The sequence below is a fragment of the Eptatretus burgeri genome, chromosome 5 (assembly GCF_056783735.1).
Source record: "Eptatretus burgeri isolate ZD-2024b chromosome 5, Ebu_testis_v1, whole genome shotgun sequence".
Taxonomy (NCBI): Eukaryota; Metazoa; Chordata; class Myxini; order Myxiniformes; family Myxinidae; genus Eptatretus; species Eptatretus burgeri.
Window position 1 is genome coordinate 31,505,405 of NC_140965.1, and position 20,772 is coordinate 31,526,176.

Sequence of the window (20,772 nt, forward strand, 5' to 3'; positions counted from 1 at the left end):
CGACTTTAAGTCTGTCAAAATTGGCGACTTAGTAAATTCCTTCAAAAATATTGTTACGAATCTGGAAACCATGTGCACTCAACATTCAGGTCTCAAAGTTAGTTATGCCGGTAAGTACGTGTGTAGTCAAGACCCCGTCCTTTTTGTTTAGTGGGAGGATTAAATGTGTGCGTTGTGACGGCTAGTTCGGTTATTACATCTCATCTTACATCTATCATCCCATCTGCACGACCCAACCAGCCCATCTTGCTCCATCACCGCCCGTTGTCCGCTCGTACCTTGATTTGCCAAGAGGGGGCCTCTCGGTTCCGGTCCTCGGGCCCCACAAACGATAGTTTTTGTGCGGTGGGCCTTTCACGGCAGACCCTCTTGCTCTGCGCGAGCGTGGCCACGTGTAGAATATGGGGTCTTCTTGCAAGGGCCACGGCTCCACCCCGGTAGGGTGTGGCCATAGGCCAATGAGGGACGGACAGCGAGATGATTCTCGCCAAGGCCCCTCCCTGTGGTGGGAGGAGATATATCTCGGAGACTCTGAGGGTGGGTGGCGTAATCGCTGGGAGAGCTTGTTCACGGTGGCGGAGCGGCAGAGTTTGGGTCACGGTGGCTGCACGGAAAAGAGGTTTTGGCGGCATGTGCACGGACAGGAGTCTGAAAAGGAGTGGTGGTTGGGACGTGCACGGAGAGGAGCCTACCAAGAGTCGTGTTTTGCGCTGAGTCGGGCGGTGCGAGGAAGGAAGGAGTCGTGGTCAGTACGTGTACGGAGAGGAGTTTGGGAGCTCCGACGATTCGCCACGCAAGTTCCGTCACGAGCCTGGCACGAACTCCCGGACCATGCCCCAACGACCATTAGCCACGTGAGGTGCTGCATTACCGAGCACGCTTTCCTGCGACGACAGGTACCAATGAACTCTGACCCCCAAAATGCCTTGGTTTCCTCACGGCTGTGAGGGATCAAAAAAAAAACTCTGGGGTTTCTTTTCATTTTATGTATGTGTCTGCGTGTGGGCCCGTCTTTAAGTAGAATTGTGTGTTTGTGTATCAATTTAAATTCCTGCATATTTGTTTAAGTCTCGCCTCTTCTGTCTTTTGATTTTGCTGTAAATAAATTTATTAGAAATGAACCCAGTCTGTTTCCGTCCCTCCTTGTATTGGTCCAGCATGGTTCGTATCTGAGTTTACACAGGGTTTCATCCCCGGTAATCAGTACATTGTAGCCGGAACGTCCTGATTAGGCCTGCTCAACTGCATCCGAGCCGGAGTTGGTAGGTGGAAGTTGATACTCTACCGTAGCTGGTAGAGTGATCCGGTTCGCCCAGATGTTCTGAGTGCGTGAATCCCCGGTAGCCAAGACTGCGTGGTTACTTAGGTATATTGGATCTAGACAATTAACCCTACGCCACGCGGTCGAGATATTGGCGTTTAACGGTCGATTAATCGACCCGCCGGCTCGCGGGGTTATCCGAGCGACGGCCTATAATCCCGGGGAGTCTGGTGGGAGACGGCGTAAACTTCCCCACCTAGTGGTCGTTCTCGCCACCGACCCCCCCCCCCCGCCCCCCGGCCTACAACAATATTCTCCAGATCCACCAGTCAGAATACTACAAAATTTGGGTTATGATATTAGGACACGTTTCTGATGTTAAATTGCGGAGACCATGCTGATCACGTGACCGGAAGTGTGCAAAATTGTGGTCACACAAATTCCTTCCAAAATCTTCTGATCCCCCAGTCAGAATGCTACCAAATTCGGGTTGCAACATTAGGCCAGGGCCCAGATAAGCTCCAGGTCCAGTGGTTTTCACCACTGAGATGTAACGCCAAAAATGATATTTATAGCATGATGTCTCAAAACATTGAAGACGGATTCAGCCGAAACTTGGTGGATGAGTTAGATAGGTGACAAGAACAAGCCGATTACATTTTTGCTGAGTTCTGGATGCAGATCCGGCCTATCGGTGGGATAAAACATGTAAACTGTTCAGCTTAGTGGAGTTGTGTGTTCCACCGAATGCTATTCTAGTTTAAATAGTTTTCTTTTTTTGTTTCTGACCAGCTACATTGTTCTGTGTTCATTCACAACTCGGCAGTTCATGCAGGAACACGCTGCTATGCTTTGTCTGCTGCTTGGAGTGTCATGGTTGCTGTGGTCACAGGTGTAAGCAAGAGTTATGAAGCTTCAGCCACATGACAACCTTGGGCCAGTAGATGATGACCATTTTGACAAGCAACTAGAACGGCATCTGGTAGAGCGCATACCTCCGCCAGGCTGAACAGTTTGTTTTGCATCTGGACCCTAATGGAAATGTAATAAGCTTGTTCGTGTCACCTTGCCCAACTTGTCCACCAAGTTTTGTCACAATCTATCCACAACGTTTTGAAATATTGTTGCGGCCAGGGGTATGAGGTTCGCCACAAGGGGAAACACTTGAGTCCCTCTCGAACGACCGGTGCTGAGGCCACCAGCCACAGATAACTCCGTAGCCTGGTGGGTTGCTAGTCAACCACGAACGCCGATTGGTACCGCCAATTCTGACAGGGTTCTCACTACTTTGCATGCTACCTTTTCCAGTGTATTGACAGCGTCGGTGGGGGGGGGGAGGGGGTCAATATGTACTTGCCTTATCTTTACTTAATCAGGCTCAGCTGAGCAGAGATGCCAAGTACGCACCAGCTAATGTGTAGAGGAAATTGGTGGGGTAAAACTTCCTGGATAACAAACATGCAGACTATGCTGGATCAGTGGAAGAAAGGAACTACGTGCTGGCTGAATTGCAAGAACAAAGAATATTTATTTAAAGAAAGTACGAGGAAAGGTATGGTACAGGTAAGCAATGGGTTTATTTACAGGGAAGATTCGTACAGCAGGGCATGTAAGGATTGGTGAAGTACAGCAAAATCATCATCCATTTAGCAAAAAGAAGACCAAGTGCAAAGCTAACCCGATAGTCTTTTTTTTTCTTTTTTTTTTGCACAGTCTTACGATAAAACTGTTGCCAGCAGGCTCGTTCCAAGGAAGGATATTTTCAGAGAGAAGATAAGAGAAAGGACTTCTTTGCTCAACAAATGGGGTTGATGAACCCATGCGGCCCAAACACTGAGGAGAGGGTAAAGAGATACTGGTGTATCTAAGGTGTGCAGTTTGAGAAGGTGCGGATGAGGTGAAGGACAAACCTGAAAAAGTGGTACGTGTCTGGGGGCCGCTCTGAAAAGAATATCTGTTCGGCACTTGCCCTGGTGATCGCTCTTTATGTGTCTGAAGCAGACAAGACGGAAATAAGAGACAGAACGTGTAAGGAAATAGCTTACTTGTGGGTAAGAGGTCTGTAAATGTAAGTGTTTTATTAGCTTGTCCCTAATGAGGGTGCTCAGTCTGGTGCCCGAATCTCTCACTCGACCAGTGCTCTGTGAACTCTGTTTCACTACTCCGACCCATAAGCTCCGTTCCACAACTCTGATCCACCCACTCGGTTCTGCTTCTCGCCACATATTGCTGACCAAGCCAAATATAGAGCTCTCTATGTGTGGAACTTGGTGAGGGAGTAGCCTAAATTTGGATTGAACGGGTCATTAGGTGGACCCATGTTTGACAGCACCCCCATTGGTGTACGCATGATTACCCCAGCACCGCCAGCACCCAAGCGAGGGCACAGCCTTGAAGATGCCGACATTTTCCCCTCAGAGGAAGTACGAGACGGATATCCATATTTAACACGGCATTGGGTCTTTGGCTGTGCTCTCCAGGTGCAAACGTGCATTGAACACCCATTGGGGACCATAATTTAGCGGAGTGCTCGGGATATCCATATGACATTGAATGGTGTTTGGCGTACACTTGTGATTCGAGTTAGACGTCTGAACGTCCAGGTCCAAAATCAAAAGTGTGTGTTCTTGCTATGTTGCACCCATTGTTCTTTCTGTTCCAAATGTGGTGGTTGTGGTTGAGGCGATGGTAGCGTCAGCGTTGTGGTCAAGGTGGCAATGGCGCATGTACAACGAGCTTGGAGTTATAATGAAGGTGTTTTGAAGTTGTCTGAATGTTGTAGCATTGGTGGGTAGAGTCCTGTGAAGGTTGTAGTGATATGCCAGTTGGATTATGACACGTGATTCAAGTTGCGATTTGGCTCGCTTATGCAAATGATTGTGGATATCCCTGTTGTGTGCTTTGGTGTTCTTGTTTGCGTGAGAGAAATTCGAGAGTTATGTGCAGCCGATTGAGATGGAGGGGTAAACTACCTCATCACACGCAACACATGCTGGCCCATAAACCCATTACATATATGAGAGTGACTATCTCGAACAAATAACTAAATAACTATCTCGGGAACCGTTATATGTTGTGTGCCATTGCCTTTGGGATCGCAGTTTGCAGAACCATCACAATATTGTTTTTGGCCCCTTCGTTCAATGGTGAAGAATCGTTTTAAAAATTCTGGGATCTTGATCTTCACCAAAATCTAATCGATTTCACCTCGTCGCACTCCCAACCTATCCGCCAAATTTCGTCTGAATCTGTCTATAACTTCTGAGATATCTTGCTCTCAAACAGACGGGTGAAAATATCACCGCCCACCTTCGGTGGTGGAGGTTATAAACATTAATTTTTTTTTTTAAATATATATTTTTTTAAAGACAAAAGGATGAGGGATGATTTGCCAAAAAATATGCAAACAAGGTGGAGATGTCACAATAAATTATCATGCACACACTTCAGCGAAGCAAATCGAAGAGATGTGTGGTATTCTTTGGAGACAACAACCATGATTCAAAGAAAGTTGTTGGACTGGTTTCACATTATAATTTATTTGACCAGCCCTACCTTGTTTCCATGCCTTTTAGCTTAACATCCTCTGCTGATGAAGGCACCGGAGGCATTATGTTTTTGGGTTGTCCATCCATCTGTCAGTGTTAATTAACCTCTGCCATCGAAGATTGGAGGTTACTGTTTTCACCCCTTTCTGTTTGTCTGTTTATCTTGCCAAAACGAAGTTTTTGCAAGATATGTTAGTCAGCTTGTATGTTTTTTTTTTGTTTGTTTATCTGTAATCACGTATAAAAAATTCTGCAGAGCACAGTTATCATTGGAAATTTTTGTAACTTCGCATATCAGAGGCCTATAGAGGTCCCTTTCAGTGCACAAAATTTTGAAGGTCAAACGTCAAGGTCACTTTGTTGCAAATCAGGGGAGTCGACGAAACCCTTATTTTTTGAGTAATTTTGATCGGATCGTCTTCAAACTTCATGGGAATATAGTTCATGGTTTGGCGCTCAGCTGATTAATTTTTGGTGGCGATTGGCCTTGACCTTCATGGTTAGCACCTGAGGTCAAACATATTTGACCCCAAGGTCAAATTTTAAAGTTTTAGGAACCATATCGTGTAGTACTTCAAATTGAACACCTCGATGAGTGCTTTCTGGATATGTCAAGCTTGAGAGATTATGACGTCATTTGGTGACGTTATGAGGCAAAAGCGTATTTTTCATGGTTACTCTGTAGAACGATTCTCATCGGAATCTCTCGTAGGCAGATATTCCTCAAGGAGTCGCTCCTGGTGGATAGCAGCTTTGTTCACCTCAGTGTGACCTTAAAGAAGTCACACGTGGTCACCTTTTGGCAAGATACGGGTCACCCTGCGGGTGACATTGGTTTATTTGTTTGTTACTTACGAAATCTAAAGATTTCGTAAGTATATTGATGACTTCTGTTTCTGTTTGTTTGTGTGTTTGTTTGTGTATTTCTTTGTTTGTTTGTAGGCACGATAACTCGAACGGAAGAAGCTACCAATGCCAAACTATACCACGTGATTCAGGAGGGTGATGGCTAGTGCTGATTAGATTTTGGTCAAAATCGGTTAAAGGTCAAGGTCACAGTGAGGTCAAACATCCAAAACATTCGATTTTTTTATGGTTTGGTACAGAATCATCGTAGAAACTTCTGGTTTGCGTTGCTACCTTCTCTCGAGACAGCTTTTATTAGACAAGGTCAGAGGTCAAGTTGACGATTTCGTAAGTACCAGTCTATGACTGCTTGTTTTTGTTTGTGAACAGTATTACGGAAAAACTCCTCGACGGATTTCGACGAAACTTGGTGGGGGGGGGGGGTTAGGTATGGTCCAAGGATCATGCCATTAGATTTTGGACTTGGTCCCCCCCCCAAAAAAAAATTGTTAGAAGTTTTTTTTGCATCTCTACATGTTTTAAGAGATTTCCACCCCCCCCAAAAAAAAATTGTTAGAGAATTTTTTTTTTTTTTTGCATTTCTACATGTTTTAAAGTGATTTCCAACCCCCCCCCCCACCCCCCAAAAAAATGTTGGAGAAAAGAACTATAACTCTGTCAGCACTGTTGACATATTTAATGAATAAGATATCACGTTCACTTGAGTGACCCAGCAGTATTGGCGGCGGAGGTTTTGCACTCTCCCGAGTGCTCCCCCTCTCGTTAACCTCCGCCATTGAAGATGGATGGCGGTTACTGTTTTCACCCCTTTCTGTTTGTTTGTTTGTTTGTGAAAAGTATTACGGAAAAACTCCTCGACGGATTTCGACGAAACTTGGTGGGGGTGTTAGGTCTGGTCCAAGGATCATGCCATTAGATTTTGGACTTGGTCCAAAATCCAATATGGCCACTATGGTGGCCAATTCGAAAAAATATTTAATTTTTTTTTTTGTATTTCTACATGTTTTAAGTGATTTCCAACCCCCCCCCCCAAAAACAAAAACTTTAGAGAAAAAAAATTTTTTGCAACTTTTTTCAACAAAATTTCGATTTCATTTTTTTGCATTTCTACATGTTTTAAGTGATTTCCAACCCCCCCCCAAAAAAAAATTGTTAGAGAAAAAAAAATTTTGCCAATTTTTTTCAACAAAATTTCGATTTTTTTTTTTTTTTTTTTTTTTTTTTTTTTTTTTTTTTTTTTGCATTTCGACATGTTATAAGTGATTTCCAACAAAAAAAAAACATGCCAAAATTATAATTGTGGCTGATTTTGGAACTTCAGGTGGATATACCCATGTAAAATCAATTTCTGTCTCAAGGAATCTAGTTATGACGAATGAATTGAGTATGTAAAAGGGAAAGTTGCAAACTATAACTCTGTGAGCACTGTTTATGTCAAATTGAATGAATAGGATATCAGGTTCACTTGAGTGACCTAGCAGTATTGGCGGCAGAGGTTTTGCACTCTACCGAGTGCTCCCCCTCTAGTTTTCTGTTTTCTCTGCAACCGCGTATCCGATTGACCCAAAATTTTCACAATAGGTGTGACAACTCATGTAGAATGTTTTAATAATAATTATGATGTCATAGGTCACATGGTGTGGCAGCTATATTGGAAAAACTAAACATGAAATCCTTCAATAGTTTTTTAGTTATTTAAGTTTTTTATAGTTGATTTATTGCTTGTTTCTGTACTTGAAAAAAATATATTTGCATTTTTACTCACCAATGTTCTTTAGTTTGTCTCACTTTAATGATGACAAACAGTGCATCCATGCAGTCTGTGCACGTGCTGTGTCATGCCTGTGGCTTGTAGCAAGGTATTATGTACACATTTCGGACATAGGGACCAAAAAATGAAAGTCATTGTATGATTAAGTTTTGCATATCATTTGTTAGCCAACATCATGGGGATTCAGGATCTATTTTGGCAGAGCTTAATTCTTCCTCTTTCTATTGCTCTGACAGGGTCAAAGTTGGTTATCAATTATCTGTATCAAGGAACCACTCATATCATTCTAAAATTGGTCTGATGGCTTAGATATGTATTATACACTAATTGGAAACCACATATCTGGAGAATATTTGGTTTACCTGATATTTGACTTTGAGCAAAGAGGTCAACGGCATATGAAATTAACAAATTGATCCGTGTTCATTCAGGTCATAAATATATATGCACATAAACTTAATCATAGAAATACATGCTGTGGTGAACCAAACTAACATCTTAGGATTAAAAGTGCAGATTTCTTAAAAACGTTACGTACTTCTTTACGACCTTTGATGTTCTGTGTATTGAACACAAACTGGCCTTTTGAATTGATTTTTATATCATAGGGCCATCTTGGTAAACTTATTCAATGGTTATAAAATCAAGCTTGTAGCTACCAGTAATTTTGTAGCAGCTTGGTAAATGCAATTTGTTACGTACTTCCGAACATTTTTGACCCAATCATGGAAGTGAACCTATAAACTAGTATGTCGTAATGATCCATGTTGAAACTTGCCATTTTAAATCATCACTTTATGCAGAAGTAAATTGCTATTTAAGATGTTCTATCAGATGCATTTCAAATTTCTGGAATAAGATTTTGTAAGCTTCATTATGACTGGGGGAAATTTTGCAAAATCTGAGATTTTACACATTTGACGATGCCAAGATATGCAGGTCATAAGAAATGTACTGTTTCGAGGAATTGTTCTATTCTTATGTATAATGATATAGATCAAACAAGAATGCATTTTCAACCATTTTGGACATCATATGCAATCATACATGTAACCCATTTCTAAAAATGGAAAAAAAGCCTGTTTGGATAAAAAAAAAAAAACATGCTTTGTAAGCAACTATATCCATAGGACCCATAGCAAAGTGTACATTTTCTGAAAGCACAGACACTTGGGCATTATATAACATTAAGATTATTTATCTTATTAAAACTGGGTTCAGTTTCTAAGCTTTCTCCTCATTTAGGACCACACTGTACACAATACCATGCTACAAGCCCTGTGATAATTATTGCATTTGTGCGATTAAAATTATTGTCGTCTGGCAATGGTTTGTCGGACGAAATGTAATCTTCCACCGTTTGCCACATCTGTATTTAAACGTGTTTTTCTGTTGTCGTTACTGCACAAAACTATTATTTAACCACTTCCATATAGGTGTGATTGACCCTCGGATAATTGTTTCTGTGGGCCGACCCCCACAAGGCTTATTTAAAGGCGTGGTCCTGCCCACCCCTCTTGGCCTCTCATTGTCGTAAGCGTAGATATGCATCTAGATGCTCACTTTGAAATGCTTGTTTTGTGGAATCCTTTCAAGTTGTGAAACTTTTGAGTGGTCATGGACATTCCCACTGTGTAATGCAGAAGATTTGTGTTTAAACCAAGTATTGATTGATCGCAAAGTGAAACAAATTTTGAGTAATGCTGTCTGAAAAGAAGAAGAAGAAGAATTGTTTTGGGGTCTGTCAGTTTTGTGATGCGCTCCAAGAGCTTCATGAGTGTTGGATGTGAAATCCTTCACAGACGACTGGTCGGTACTTTTTATAGGTGTCCGCGCCATCCCTACATAGGAATTCTACCAACTTCCTGATAACCGACAAGTGTGAATGTTTTTATTTTATTTTATTGTTATTCTTGGTTGCTGTGTCATGCCTTGGTAAGTGCAGTTCCTCAAACTGATTTGGGTTAATGTACAATGAAAACATGTCGAGTGTTGTGGTTTTTGATCCTAAACACGATCAATTTTGATTAGTATTGCTTGTTTTTCTGTTTTAGTGTTTGCTCTCACAACTTCTAAAGAACCTGAAACGGGGGACTATACCTTAAATGCTACGGACACGAGCACATGCCTCAAAGCAAAGATGGCATTGCAGTTGAAGCTGACATACGTCGTTGAGAAAAAGGTGAGATGTAGTGTCATCTTTTATTATTATTATTATTATTATTATTATTATTATTATTATTATGATTATGAGCAAACACCACCCGTCGCTTCGCTGACGGGATTACTCAGGGAGGGATCAGAGAGGTGGGGGTGGAGGGGAGGAGAGGAAGGGGGAGAATTGCGGGAGTGAGGGATGGAGGGAGAAAGACGGGTGGGGGAACCGAATCTTTCTGCGCCTCTGGGGAAGGGGAGAGGGAGAGGGAAAGGTGGGGGAGGGCAGAGAGGAGCGGATGGGAGGAAAGAGAAAGAGAGACAGGTGGGAGACAGCAAATAAGACAAAAGCTTACCTTGCCATGTTTAACCCCCCCCCCCCCCGGGGATCATGACTGGTCGAGGGTTAAACATGACCATCACTGCCGTGCCTCAACACAAAGCATCATTTATTGTGTATTTTGTATTTTACGGCGATGGCCCCACTTCACGCAGGGGCGGCAAAGGTTTCATAGGCTTGAACTGTCCTCCTGAACATAATAATACGGACAACCGACTGAAGTACAACACAATAACTGGGAGATCACAGGTACAAGAGGGCAGAATGCAGTCATTGTGCTGTGCTTGCTTCTAATCTTGCTTTTTGCTGTTGAGAAGTTTCAGTTGCTCTGGATTTTTGTTATTCCTTGTTTCTTTTTTTTGTCATCTTTGTCATCCTGCTTTTTTTGCTTATTGTATCTTTCTTCTTCTATCAGCCTCTCCTTCCTCCTTTGTTGTCTTTCATTGTTCTTCTGCCTTCCTCCTCCTTCTGCTTCTCTTTATGTCTTTCTCCTCCTCCTGTCTTTCTTCTTTCTCCTCTTTCTGTCTTTCTTCTTTCTCCTCTTTCTGTCTTTCTTCTTTCTCCTCTTTCTGCCTTTCTTCTTTCTCCTCTTTCTGCCTTTCTTCTTTCTCCTCTTTCTGCCTTTCTTCTTTCTCCTCTTTCTGCCTTTCTTTTCTTTCTCCTCTTTCTGCCTTTCTTTTCTTTCTCCTCTTTCTGCCTTTCTTTTCTTTCTCCTCTTTCTGCCTTTCTTTTCTTTCTCCTCTTTCTGCCTTTCTTTTCTTTCTCCTCTTTCTGCCTTTCTTTTCTTTCTCCTCTTTCTGCCTTTCTTTTCTTTCTCCTCTTTCTGCCTTTCTTTTCTTTCTCCTCTTTCTGCCTTTCTTTTCTTTCTCCTCTTTCTGCCTTTCTTTTCTTTCTCCTCTTTCTGCCTTTCTTCCCTTCCTCCTCCTTTCTGCCTTTCTTCTCTTCCTCCTCTTCCTCCATTTCTGCCTTTCTTCTCTTCCTCCTCTTCCTCCATTTCTGCCTTTCTTCTCTTCCTCCATTTTCTGCCTCTCTTCTCTCTCTTTTCTTCCTCCTCTTTCTGCCTCTCTTCTCCAGCATTGTTTTTTTATTCTTCAGCACTGAGGATTTCACATCACATTTTATCAGTTTGACTTTTTTTTTCTTTATTTATCCTTGTAGAGCTTCAGGATAGACAATGTTGCATGTTTTTCCATGTGGAGCCAAGATGAAAAGGTTTTTTTTGCCGTTGCCAACTTTGGAACAACCAACATAGAGATGGCCATGAGAAAAGCATGGGCGTTGCAGGTTGAGGCCAACAACTTTGAGCAGTTGTCCTTGTGCCTTGTTGATACTCGTGGCAAAACTGAGGCAGACAGGGGACTGAAGCCTTCTCAATTGAAATGGCAAATCAGATGGGATGATTGAAATGCATGGAATGAAGACATTCTGTCCTGCTGCATGGCCAGTCATGATTGTTGTTTCAATGACATGTGGCATAAGCTTCTCGACAGCCAAACATGTTCCATTGCAGAGTGTTGGTGGGTCCAGATTCCTGAGAAGCATAATGGGTGCACCAATCTTGAGCTCCATATTGTGAGGAGGCACACCTGGCCATTCTCGAGAGTTAAGAAATTCTGTTGGGGTAGTGGACTGCTTCATTTGTCCGGTACAGTCTCAATCGACTTTTACATTTGCTTAGTGTGAGGTCACTGTGCAAGAAGGCCTCTTTGTGGAATTGGCTGCATCATTTTTTTGGTGCCGAGATGGCTCTTTGGCATAGCCACTTGTGGTCATGGAAGTTATGTGCAACATTTGGAAATACTGCATCCTGCAGTTGCTGGTGTTGCAACTGTTTTTCCAATGTTGTTCATCGAGATATTTCCATCTTGATTTTCCGATAATGTGGTTCCATTTCCCAGTTTGCGCAGGTTTTCAGCAAACTCCACATCAGATGAATCACCTGGTCGAAGCACTCGTGTGTTGGTCATTTGGCTGAGTCGCTGAATGTTGTTCCAAATGCATGAGGCCTTGAGGCAGGCCTGCAGTTCATCAGCTTTGGTTCCATGTGGAATGACTGGCAGCGTCTGTCTAAAATCCCCAGCCAACACCAGTCACTCCACACATATGTTCTGTCATTGCGTCGAAGATCTTGCATGGTGTGATCAAGAGCCTCCAAGGCAGCCTTGTGAGATTATATACTCATCCCAGACATTGAGCCAGCACTCCTGCAGGAGCTTTGTTTTGCCAGTACCTCTGACAATGTTGCAGGTTGGTGCCTCCATACTAACTTGAAGACTGAATGAGCTGTTCTTCCTCCTGTCAACAATGTGGCAGCAATGCCTGATTATGCCACTGCAAGGGAAATCATGTTTCTCTGCTGGATTTTTGCTAAAAGAAGATTGATGAGAAAATTTTTGCCGGTTTCACCGGGAGCATCCAGAAAGAAAGTGACACCACTCCCATTGAAAACTTCTTGTTTAATCTTATTGAAGGTTTCTCTTTAGTCTGGAACCAGACATGGCTCGTTCTCCTGTATGTATTCAGCAAGCTGTTCTATGGTGTAGTTGGTCTCTCTCAAAATTTCATTTGTGACCTCATTGTCATTGGGTTGTTGAGGGTCAGGAAGGCCAAAAGTTTTGAGGTCAGAGCCACCTAAAGCCTTGATCTTGTCTTCAATGATAGAGAGCTTGATTGAAGATGACATCAATGTGGTCCAGTTCCAGGTTAGGATTTTGCACTTGTGCATGATACAAAATGTTCTCTGACATTCTCCTTGTGGTTGTCCCATACTTGTTGAGGATTTCACATGGCACATGTTTGCCACATGATGGCAAACAGGTTTCACAGCATCCATGGTGATCGAGTTGCAGCTGCCACCTCCAATGTGCTGTTCCAGTGTGTATCATCCTCCAGGAGTCTTCTGAGCTGGCAAGCCTGTTTGTAAGTTTCAGAGAATGTGGCATCCACTGTTTGCAAGTCTTCTATTGATGTTGCACTGATGACCTCATGCAGAAGCAGTCTTGGGTAAAAACATTCAAAATTATTAGGATGGACAGTGTACATATGGCCAAGTGCATCGTTGGCTTTGATGTCTGGCTTGTCTGGTACAGTTTTTCCTGCTTTGCGGTGAGCCCACTTCTTGCTGCCAACATTCCATGTGTAGTACTTGGGTATCTGATGATACAGCAGTGCCTCAGCAAATTCATCATCCTGGCAGAGATTGAAGAAAGCAGTGAGAGTTGTGTCTTGTGGGACTTGGGCGCACTCACCCACATTCTCCTCAGTGAAATGCACTCTCTGGCCATTCCCAAGGTGCACACTGAGCTGAACCACAGTGGGATGTCGTTCAGGATCCAGCAGATGGCTTCATTGCTGCTGATGTATCTTCCCATTTCACATTGATGAATCTCACCATGCACAGTCCCATCCATTGTTCGGCCAAAACAGCCCTGTCAGATCCTTTGTTGACTTACTTGCACACATTTGATGGATTTCACAGAGTGGCAGTACTCAACATCGATGTGTGCATTGAATATCCATGTGAGGAGGAGTGGACAGAATGGAAAAATCCATCTGTTGTCAACTTCAACCTCACGACGATGAACTCTGATTGTTGTGAATCCACCATCTTCTGGTTTTCTCTGACGATACAGTGGGTATCCATATTGTCCAGTCTGTGTCTCTTTCAGAAGATATTGTGGGAACCTTTTTGTGCATTTGTTATCTATCATGCATGGTGAGTTTGGATTGATGCTTCCACAGGGACTATGCACCATCTGTGTTTTGACAGTGCTGAACAGAAGTGGATCAATTTCTCGGTCTGGAAGTTCAGCACTGATGAAGTCATCCACTCTGTGCACATGAAGTTCATCTTGAAGCCAAGTCAGAATGTGGGCATGTGGCAGGCCATGCTTTTGCTCCTCAGTTGTGTACATGTCGCACTTAATGGCTCCAAAAATCCTTCCCTTGTTGATGACATTCATCAATGCTGACTTCATTTTTGGTCAGAATACTCTTGCCAGCAAATTATGGCGATGCTGTCGTTTTTAGCCTGGCATCAGTTCATTAGCCATTTCTGCCCAAGCTGGATTGCAGGTGAAGGTGATTAAGAGATCAGGATGACCATAGTTTTGCACATATGCCATGGTATCCTGAGTGTATGCCTGGTGTTTGTTTAATGGTTAGGATGGTGGGCTTGGGATCTGAGGATCCTGAGTTCAAATCCCATTAGCTATTTAATTCATTCCAGGTGGGGTTGACTCTGTCTGTCATCCTTCCGAGATCAGCAAAATGAGTCCCAGCTTGCTGGTATCCTGTGTCGGAGTGGCGACCTGTCCAGGATTGTGCCCAATAGCCAACGAGACTGCTTTGGCAGCACCAACGCTCTGCACAGAGTATGGTCCTCATGGATGGATGGATGGATCCTGAGTGTGCTCACGCATGTGAAAATGCTTGACCACCTGTGAAAATGGAAGGCAAGATGACCAATTGGCCAACATTGGCAGCATTTCCATCATTGTTCATGGCATCCCTGAGGTGAACATAGTTTTCAACTCAGAGGTTCTTTTGGTTCTTTTGAAGGAATCTCAGCCTTTCTGCCTCAATTTTTGGGTACATGTCCACAACAAATTTGTGTAAGAGATCTTTGCAATGCAAGATGTGATTGAAATTACCAGCTCTCAGCATAATCCTGTAGGCATAAAAGTCCATGGCAGAAATGTTGTTTTCATTTGGTAGTCCTGTTGCTGGGTCTGTTTGTTGCAGTTTAATATCATATCCATCATCACCCTGCCAGAAAGTTCGTGTATACTGAAGTGCATCATATGATCGGTGTATCTCAGCAACTCTCTGGAGGGAATTGCTTCTGAGTTGCAGCACAATGTCTCGATCACCATTTTGTTCACCAGCCAGGATGACAGCCACGTCTGATGTGGAGGGTGCATTGAAGCTCATACTCCCGAGCTGGAGTTTTGTCTGGATGAATGACAATTTTTTACTCTGGTGTCATCTTCTCCATGGCACACTTGAAACTCTGAACATAGCGGTTTTCCTTGTGGAGCATATCTGGCAACTGCAACACCACTTCCAACTTGGTTTGAATGACATTGTTGCAGCGCTGTTCAGCCTGCTTTATATTGTCGCCAATGAAGTAGATCTGCAGAAATTTTGGCTCTTCATTTGGTCAGGGCTGTAGACTGCCGTGTCGACGAAAGATGTGTATATATATATATATATATATATATATATATATATATGTATATATATATATATATGTATATATGTATATATGTATATATGTATATATATATATATATATATATATATATATATATATATATATATATATATATATATATATATATATATATATATATATATATATATATATATATATATATATATATATATACACACACACACAAGCCTGGTGTTGGCTTAGTGGTTCGGGTGGCGGCTTGGGATCCCAGGGTCCTGAGTTCAAGCCCCGTTGGCTGCTGAATTAACACCAGGGGGTTGACTCAGCCTGTCATCTTTCCGAGGTCGGCGAAATGAGTGCCAGTGTACTGGTCCCGGTGTATTCCCCGGTTAGAATAGGTGTACCATATCCCTGTGTGTCGTAAGAGGCGACCAGGGTTGGCGTCAGGAAGGGCATCCGGCCATAAAACATTGCCTCAAGAAAAAGCCAAACCCCTGCACAGCAGGGAAAAATGGATGTAAAAACGGTCATACATATATATATATATATATATATATATATATATATATATATATATATATATATATATATATATATATATATATATATATATATATATATATATATATATATATATATATATGGCGCTTCCAACCAAAGGTAAAAATTAGATCGACTCTGCTAATTTGAGCAAAAAAGCGAGAGCAGACCCGGTCTCAGGGCAACGTTTCGCCAGCTTCACAACTGGCTTCATCAGGCACAATATAATTAGAGACGTTTCAACTATGTATGTATGTGTATGTATGTATGTATATATATATATATATATATATATATATATATATATATATATATATATATATATATATATATATATATATATATATGTATATATGTATGTATATATGTATATATATATATATATATATATATATATATATATATATATATATATATATATATATATATATATATATATATATATATATATATATATATAGTGCTGTACTGTATTTGGAGTGGGTGGAGTGAGGATGGGACAGAGAGAGTGGGGTGGGAAAAGGGAGTTGGCAGAGAGAAAATGTTATGCTTAATGAAAAAAAAAAACACACACACACACACACACACTTTTATTGGTATAGATTGTTATTATTTGAAATACAATCAAGGGTCATGGAAGAGCGAGGTGAGGGAGGGTTAAAAATATGAGACACTGACAGTCAGGTCACCAGTGGACACAAGCTTGTAAATATTCTTGTATGTTGCTTGTGCAAAGGAAAATGTACAAGCCTGCAGGTTGTTGTCACAAGTTGGCTTATAACCATGTAATTGTCATTTTCCAAACATTTAGGTGTACCATCTCTCTCGTCACAGCATCTGTAAGCTCCTACTTATGTGTTTGTGTTCAGCCAAGAATTTGGGAGGATAACCTGGTGAACGCTTCGCTCCAGTGCTTCATCCCTCGATTCTCTCATCTATGGAAGTTACTCCAGTGTCTGTTTCATGCACCTCCCCCAATCTTTCAAGATTTGCTTTCAGTTGTCACCTCCTGCTTTCTCCCAGTCCGACTCCTGCTCTTTTACTCTCATTGAATACCCCCATGATCCCCCCCCCCTTGCCAAGGTTAAACAAAATAAAAAGGGTCATCAGATCAGGGCTGGAAGGTGCCCCTGGCATTACAGATGTCAATTCCATCTGTAACTAGAAGAGCAGTCAGTAAAGTGCATACCACCGCCATGCAATTTCTAATCCAGTGGAACATATCGGTCCCAATAACCTTTTGAAATATCATGTTATATATTTGTTTTTGCACTGTCTCTCAATGGTGAAGAATCACTTTAAAAATCAAGTAATTCTCGTATCCGGATCCAGATTCAGATCTTCACCAAAATTGAATCAATTCGTCCTTGTCACGCACCCAATCTGTCCACCAAGTTTCGTCTGAATCCGTCCACACCTTTTTGAGATATTGTGTTGTATATCATTTTAGCCCCATCTCTCGATGGTGAACAATCACTTTAAAAATTCTAATAGTCAGATCCCGATCTTCACCGAAATCTAATCATTTCGGCCTTGTCACACACCTAACCTGCCCACCAAATTTCATCTGAATCCATCCACAACTTTTTGAGATATCCTGCAAACAGACGGCTGAAAACAACTGCCTTCCACCTTCGATGGCAGAGGCAATAAAGAAACTATGAACACAAACACAGTACATAACGAGAGAGGGAGCACTCTGTAGAGTGCAAAACTTCCGCCGCCAATACTGCAAGGTCACTCAATTGAACCTGATATCCTATTCATTCAATTTGACGTCAACAGTGCTCCACAGAGTTATAGTTTGCAACTTTCCCTTTTACTTTTAACTTTTACATACTCAATTCATTTGTCATAACTGGATTCCTTGAGACAGAAATTGATTTTATGTGGGTATATCCACCTGAAGTTCCAAAATCAGCCACAATTATAATTTTGGCATGTTTTTTTTTTGTTGGAAATCACTTATAACATGTAGAAATGCAAAAAAAAAAATCGAAATTTTGTTGGAAAAAAATTTGCTAAATTTTTTTTTTCTAAAATTTTTTTTTTGGGGGGGGGGTTGGAAATCACTTAAAACATGTAGAAATGAAAAAAAAATTGAAATTTTGTTGAAAAAAAAGTTGCAAAAAATATTTTTTCTCTAACAATTTTTTTTTGGGGGTGGGGGGTGGAAATCACTTAAAACATGTAGAAATGTAAAAAAAAAAAATTCAAATATTTTTTTCAAATTGGCCGCCATCGCGGCCATATTGGATTTAGGACCAAGTCCAAAATCTAATGGCATGATCCTTGGACCAGACCTAACACCCCCACCAAATTTCGTCGAAATCCGTCGAGGAGTTTTTCCGTAATACTGTTCACAAACAAACAAACAGAAAGGGGTGAAAACAGTAACCTCCATCCATCTTCGATGGTGGAGGTTAATAAATAAATGGATCCCATATTGTGGCCACCCCTGTTGGTAAAGATTTCTCATTACCCCCGCATATCCCCCCTACAAACATAACTCGATGTAGGGAGAATTTGCCACCTTGGTGGTACCACCGTCTCATTTCATTGCCCATGGACTGAAAATGAAATGATTTGAATATACTTCCCAGTGAATGATTGTCACCCTGAATCATTTAGTTTTTGGTTGTTACCTTTAGGCTTTAGACATCCCCTACCGGTTTCACTGGAGGGGACTATAGGTTTGCTCTCCCTCCATCTGTCCCATCTGTGTTTTTTCAGATGTCCCCCCCCCCCACCCCCATACCTTTTTAACATTTTCAACTGAAACTTGGTACATGGCTTTATTATGAATAATTAGAGAACAAGTTCGAGTTTCAGGGTGTTTGCGTCAATTTTCAGTTATGCCTTTTAAAAAAACATTTTAAATATATATTTTTAATACTTCCACTTATTGTGGTGGCATGATGTCATGCTTTAAACTGGCTATGATCAATGGTGCTTCACCACTGCTTCCGAGTATGGGGGCACCACTGATGCAATGACCTGATTACCAGTTCACTGGTACTCATTTTGCCAACCTCGGAAGGATGACATACTGAGTCGATCCCACCTGGTGTTAATTCGGTGGCTGACGGGACTTTAATTCAGGACCTGAAGATCCCAAGCCCACCACTCTAACTACGAAGCCAACACCAGGCTGTATGCACTTTTTAGATTTGGAAAATATCACATCATACATGGGTAAGTGTTCACTCGCCCTTTCTCCACCCCACTGCTTTACACCCATTGGCTGGACGGCTGACCTGACTTCACTCCATTTAATATCATGTGCCACCATTCCATGAAACAGTACAGATAGTCAGGCCTTAGACTTGGGTGTTGGTCCTTGGCCCAGTGCAATTAGAATGCTCCCAGGTATATAACCACAATGTAATATATATGCACATTACCTGTACCCTGTGTTGGAGTGGTGACCCTTCCAGGATTGTGCCCAATAGCCCAAAGAGACTGCTTGGGTGGCACCAACATTCTGTACAGGGTATGGTCCCAATGGAATAAGCTGTACACATGTTTTTGCTTCATGTACGCACAAAAATCCCTCATTTATTATGAAAAGTTATAAAACAAGTTTGAGTTTCAGGGTGCTTTGTCAAACTTTTTTCATTATGCCCTTTTTGGATCTAGAAAATGTCACTTTGGTAGAGGACATGCATTGAAAAACAATCCTCACTCTTGCTTTATTTTGAGTCTCCTCTTTGTAATGTTGTCGTATCTTTTTATTTATTTATTTATTTTTCTTATTCATTTTTTTTGACAGCCTCTAAGTTTTAGCTTTATATACTATTGAGATACTTTTTATTCTTTTTTTTTTTCTATCCATTTTTGAAAGGAAACTGCAGTGTTCAACATAGATCCCAGAAAAGTCACAGTGAGTGGAGTTTGCGGTGACACATTGGTATCATTGTTGCTTAATTTCACCAATGGCTTCATCATGTTCACTTTTACCAAGGTGAGTTTGTTTTTTGTTTTTTTGTTTTTAATTTATTTTCTCATTAATATATATATATATATATATATATATATATATATATATATATATATATATATATATATATATATATATATATATATATATATTTTTTTATGTTCTCGCTTTTGTTAAATTGAGCTGCAAGTGTTTTGTTGCATGAAATGCATCATTACATAGGCAGTGCTTTTTTGTGGAGCTGTGAATGCACTGGATTTCAGCTTTGATATTCTATTAAAAGGTGAAATTGAACATTGTTATAAACAAAACAGTTGTGTCGCCTAATTGATCCTTTATATGTCCTGAACACATATTGAGGTTTGTTGGTTGTTACAAGTGTATAATTGAGGAGCTTAATTCTTATCCTTGAAGTTTTTTTCTCCTTTAAAAAAAAAACATTGTATATTTCTTTGGATAGTGTCATAGCACTAAATTTTGATGCAAGGTTTTATGGCATGAAAATGTTGTCTTTTACAACCCTTAACCCAAGTGCGTGATTTGTATTCCCAGTTGTAAACACTTGTGGTCATTAAGTTAGTTTCAGTTGTCATTGTGGCTCGCTGATAGATGTGTAGACCTGCTTCTACACAAACTGCGTGCGTTGCACACAACTTTTCTTTTGTATGACTCCGTATTAATGTATGACTAATATATGAAAGTTATTTGCACAACAAAATCTGGGTTTTGGATGAACCCGTATCACTTCCCATCATTGCTATTCTTGCCATGCATTCCAAAACTTAAGGCCCGGTCACACCTTGACGTTTTAGGCAGCAATGGCAACGTATTAAAATGTATGTAAAACGCTGGCTTACGTTGAACTTTTGATGTTTTTTTTTAAAGATTCGGACGTATTCATAGCGACTTGGTCTTATGTATAACGCATTGGTAACGGACACAGAACGTTTCGTTGTGTTATAGATAAATTATACCAGCGAATGCTGAACCTGTTGTCGGCCTACACAACCGATGCCCAACGATAGTCTAACTTAGGCATAGCGCGTTGCACGCATCGCCGACGATGTCGTGACGTAGCCTATTAAAACGGATCGAATCATAACTGCCGTAGAACGATTCGAATCATAACCGCCATATAAATGGAAGTGACAACATCGTGGTCACACCTTGGCGAT

General features: G+C 41.3%; 1 protein-coding gene across 1 annotated transcript in view; it reads left to right on the forward strand.

The window, feature by feature from the left end:
• The window catches only part of LOC147026163 (lysosome-associated membrane glycoprotein 1-like), a 70,681-nt gene that overhangs the window by 11,774 nt on the left and 38,135 nt on the right, over nt 1-20,772 (forward strand). Inside the window, exons 2-3 of the mRNA XM_085881281.1 lie at nt 9,502-9,629; nt 19,502-19,621. Coding sequence (XP_085737407.1) covers nt 9,502-9,629; nt 19,502-19,621 — 248 coding nt within the window. The remainder of the gene's footprint in view (nt 1-9,501; nt 9,630-19,501; nt 19,622-20,772) is intronic.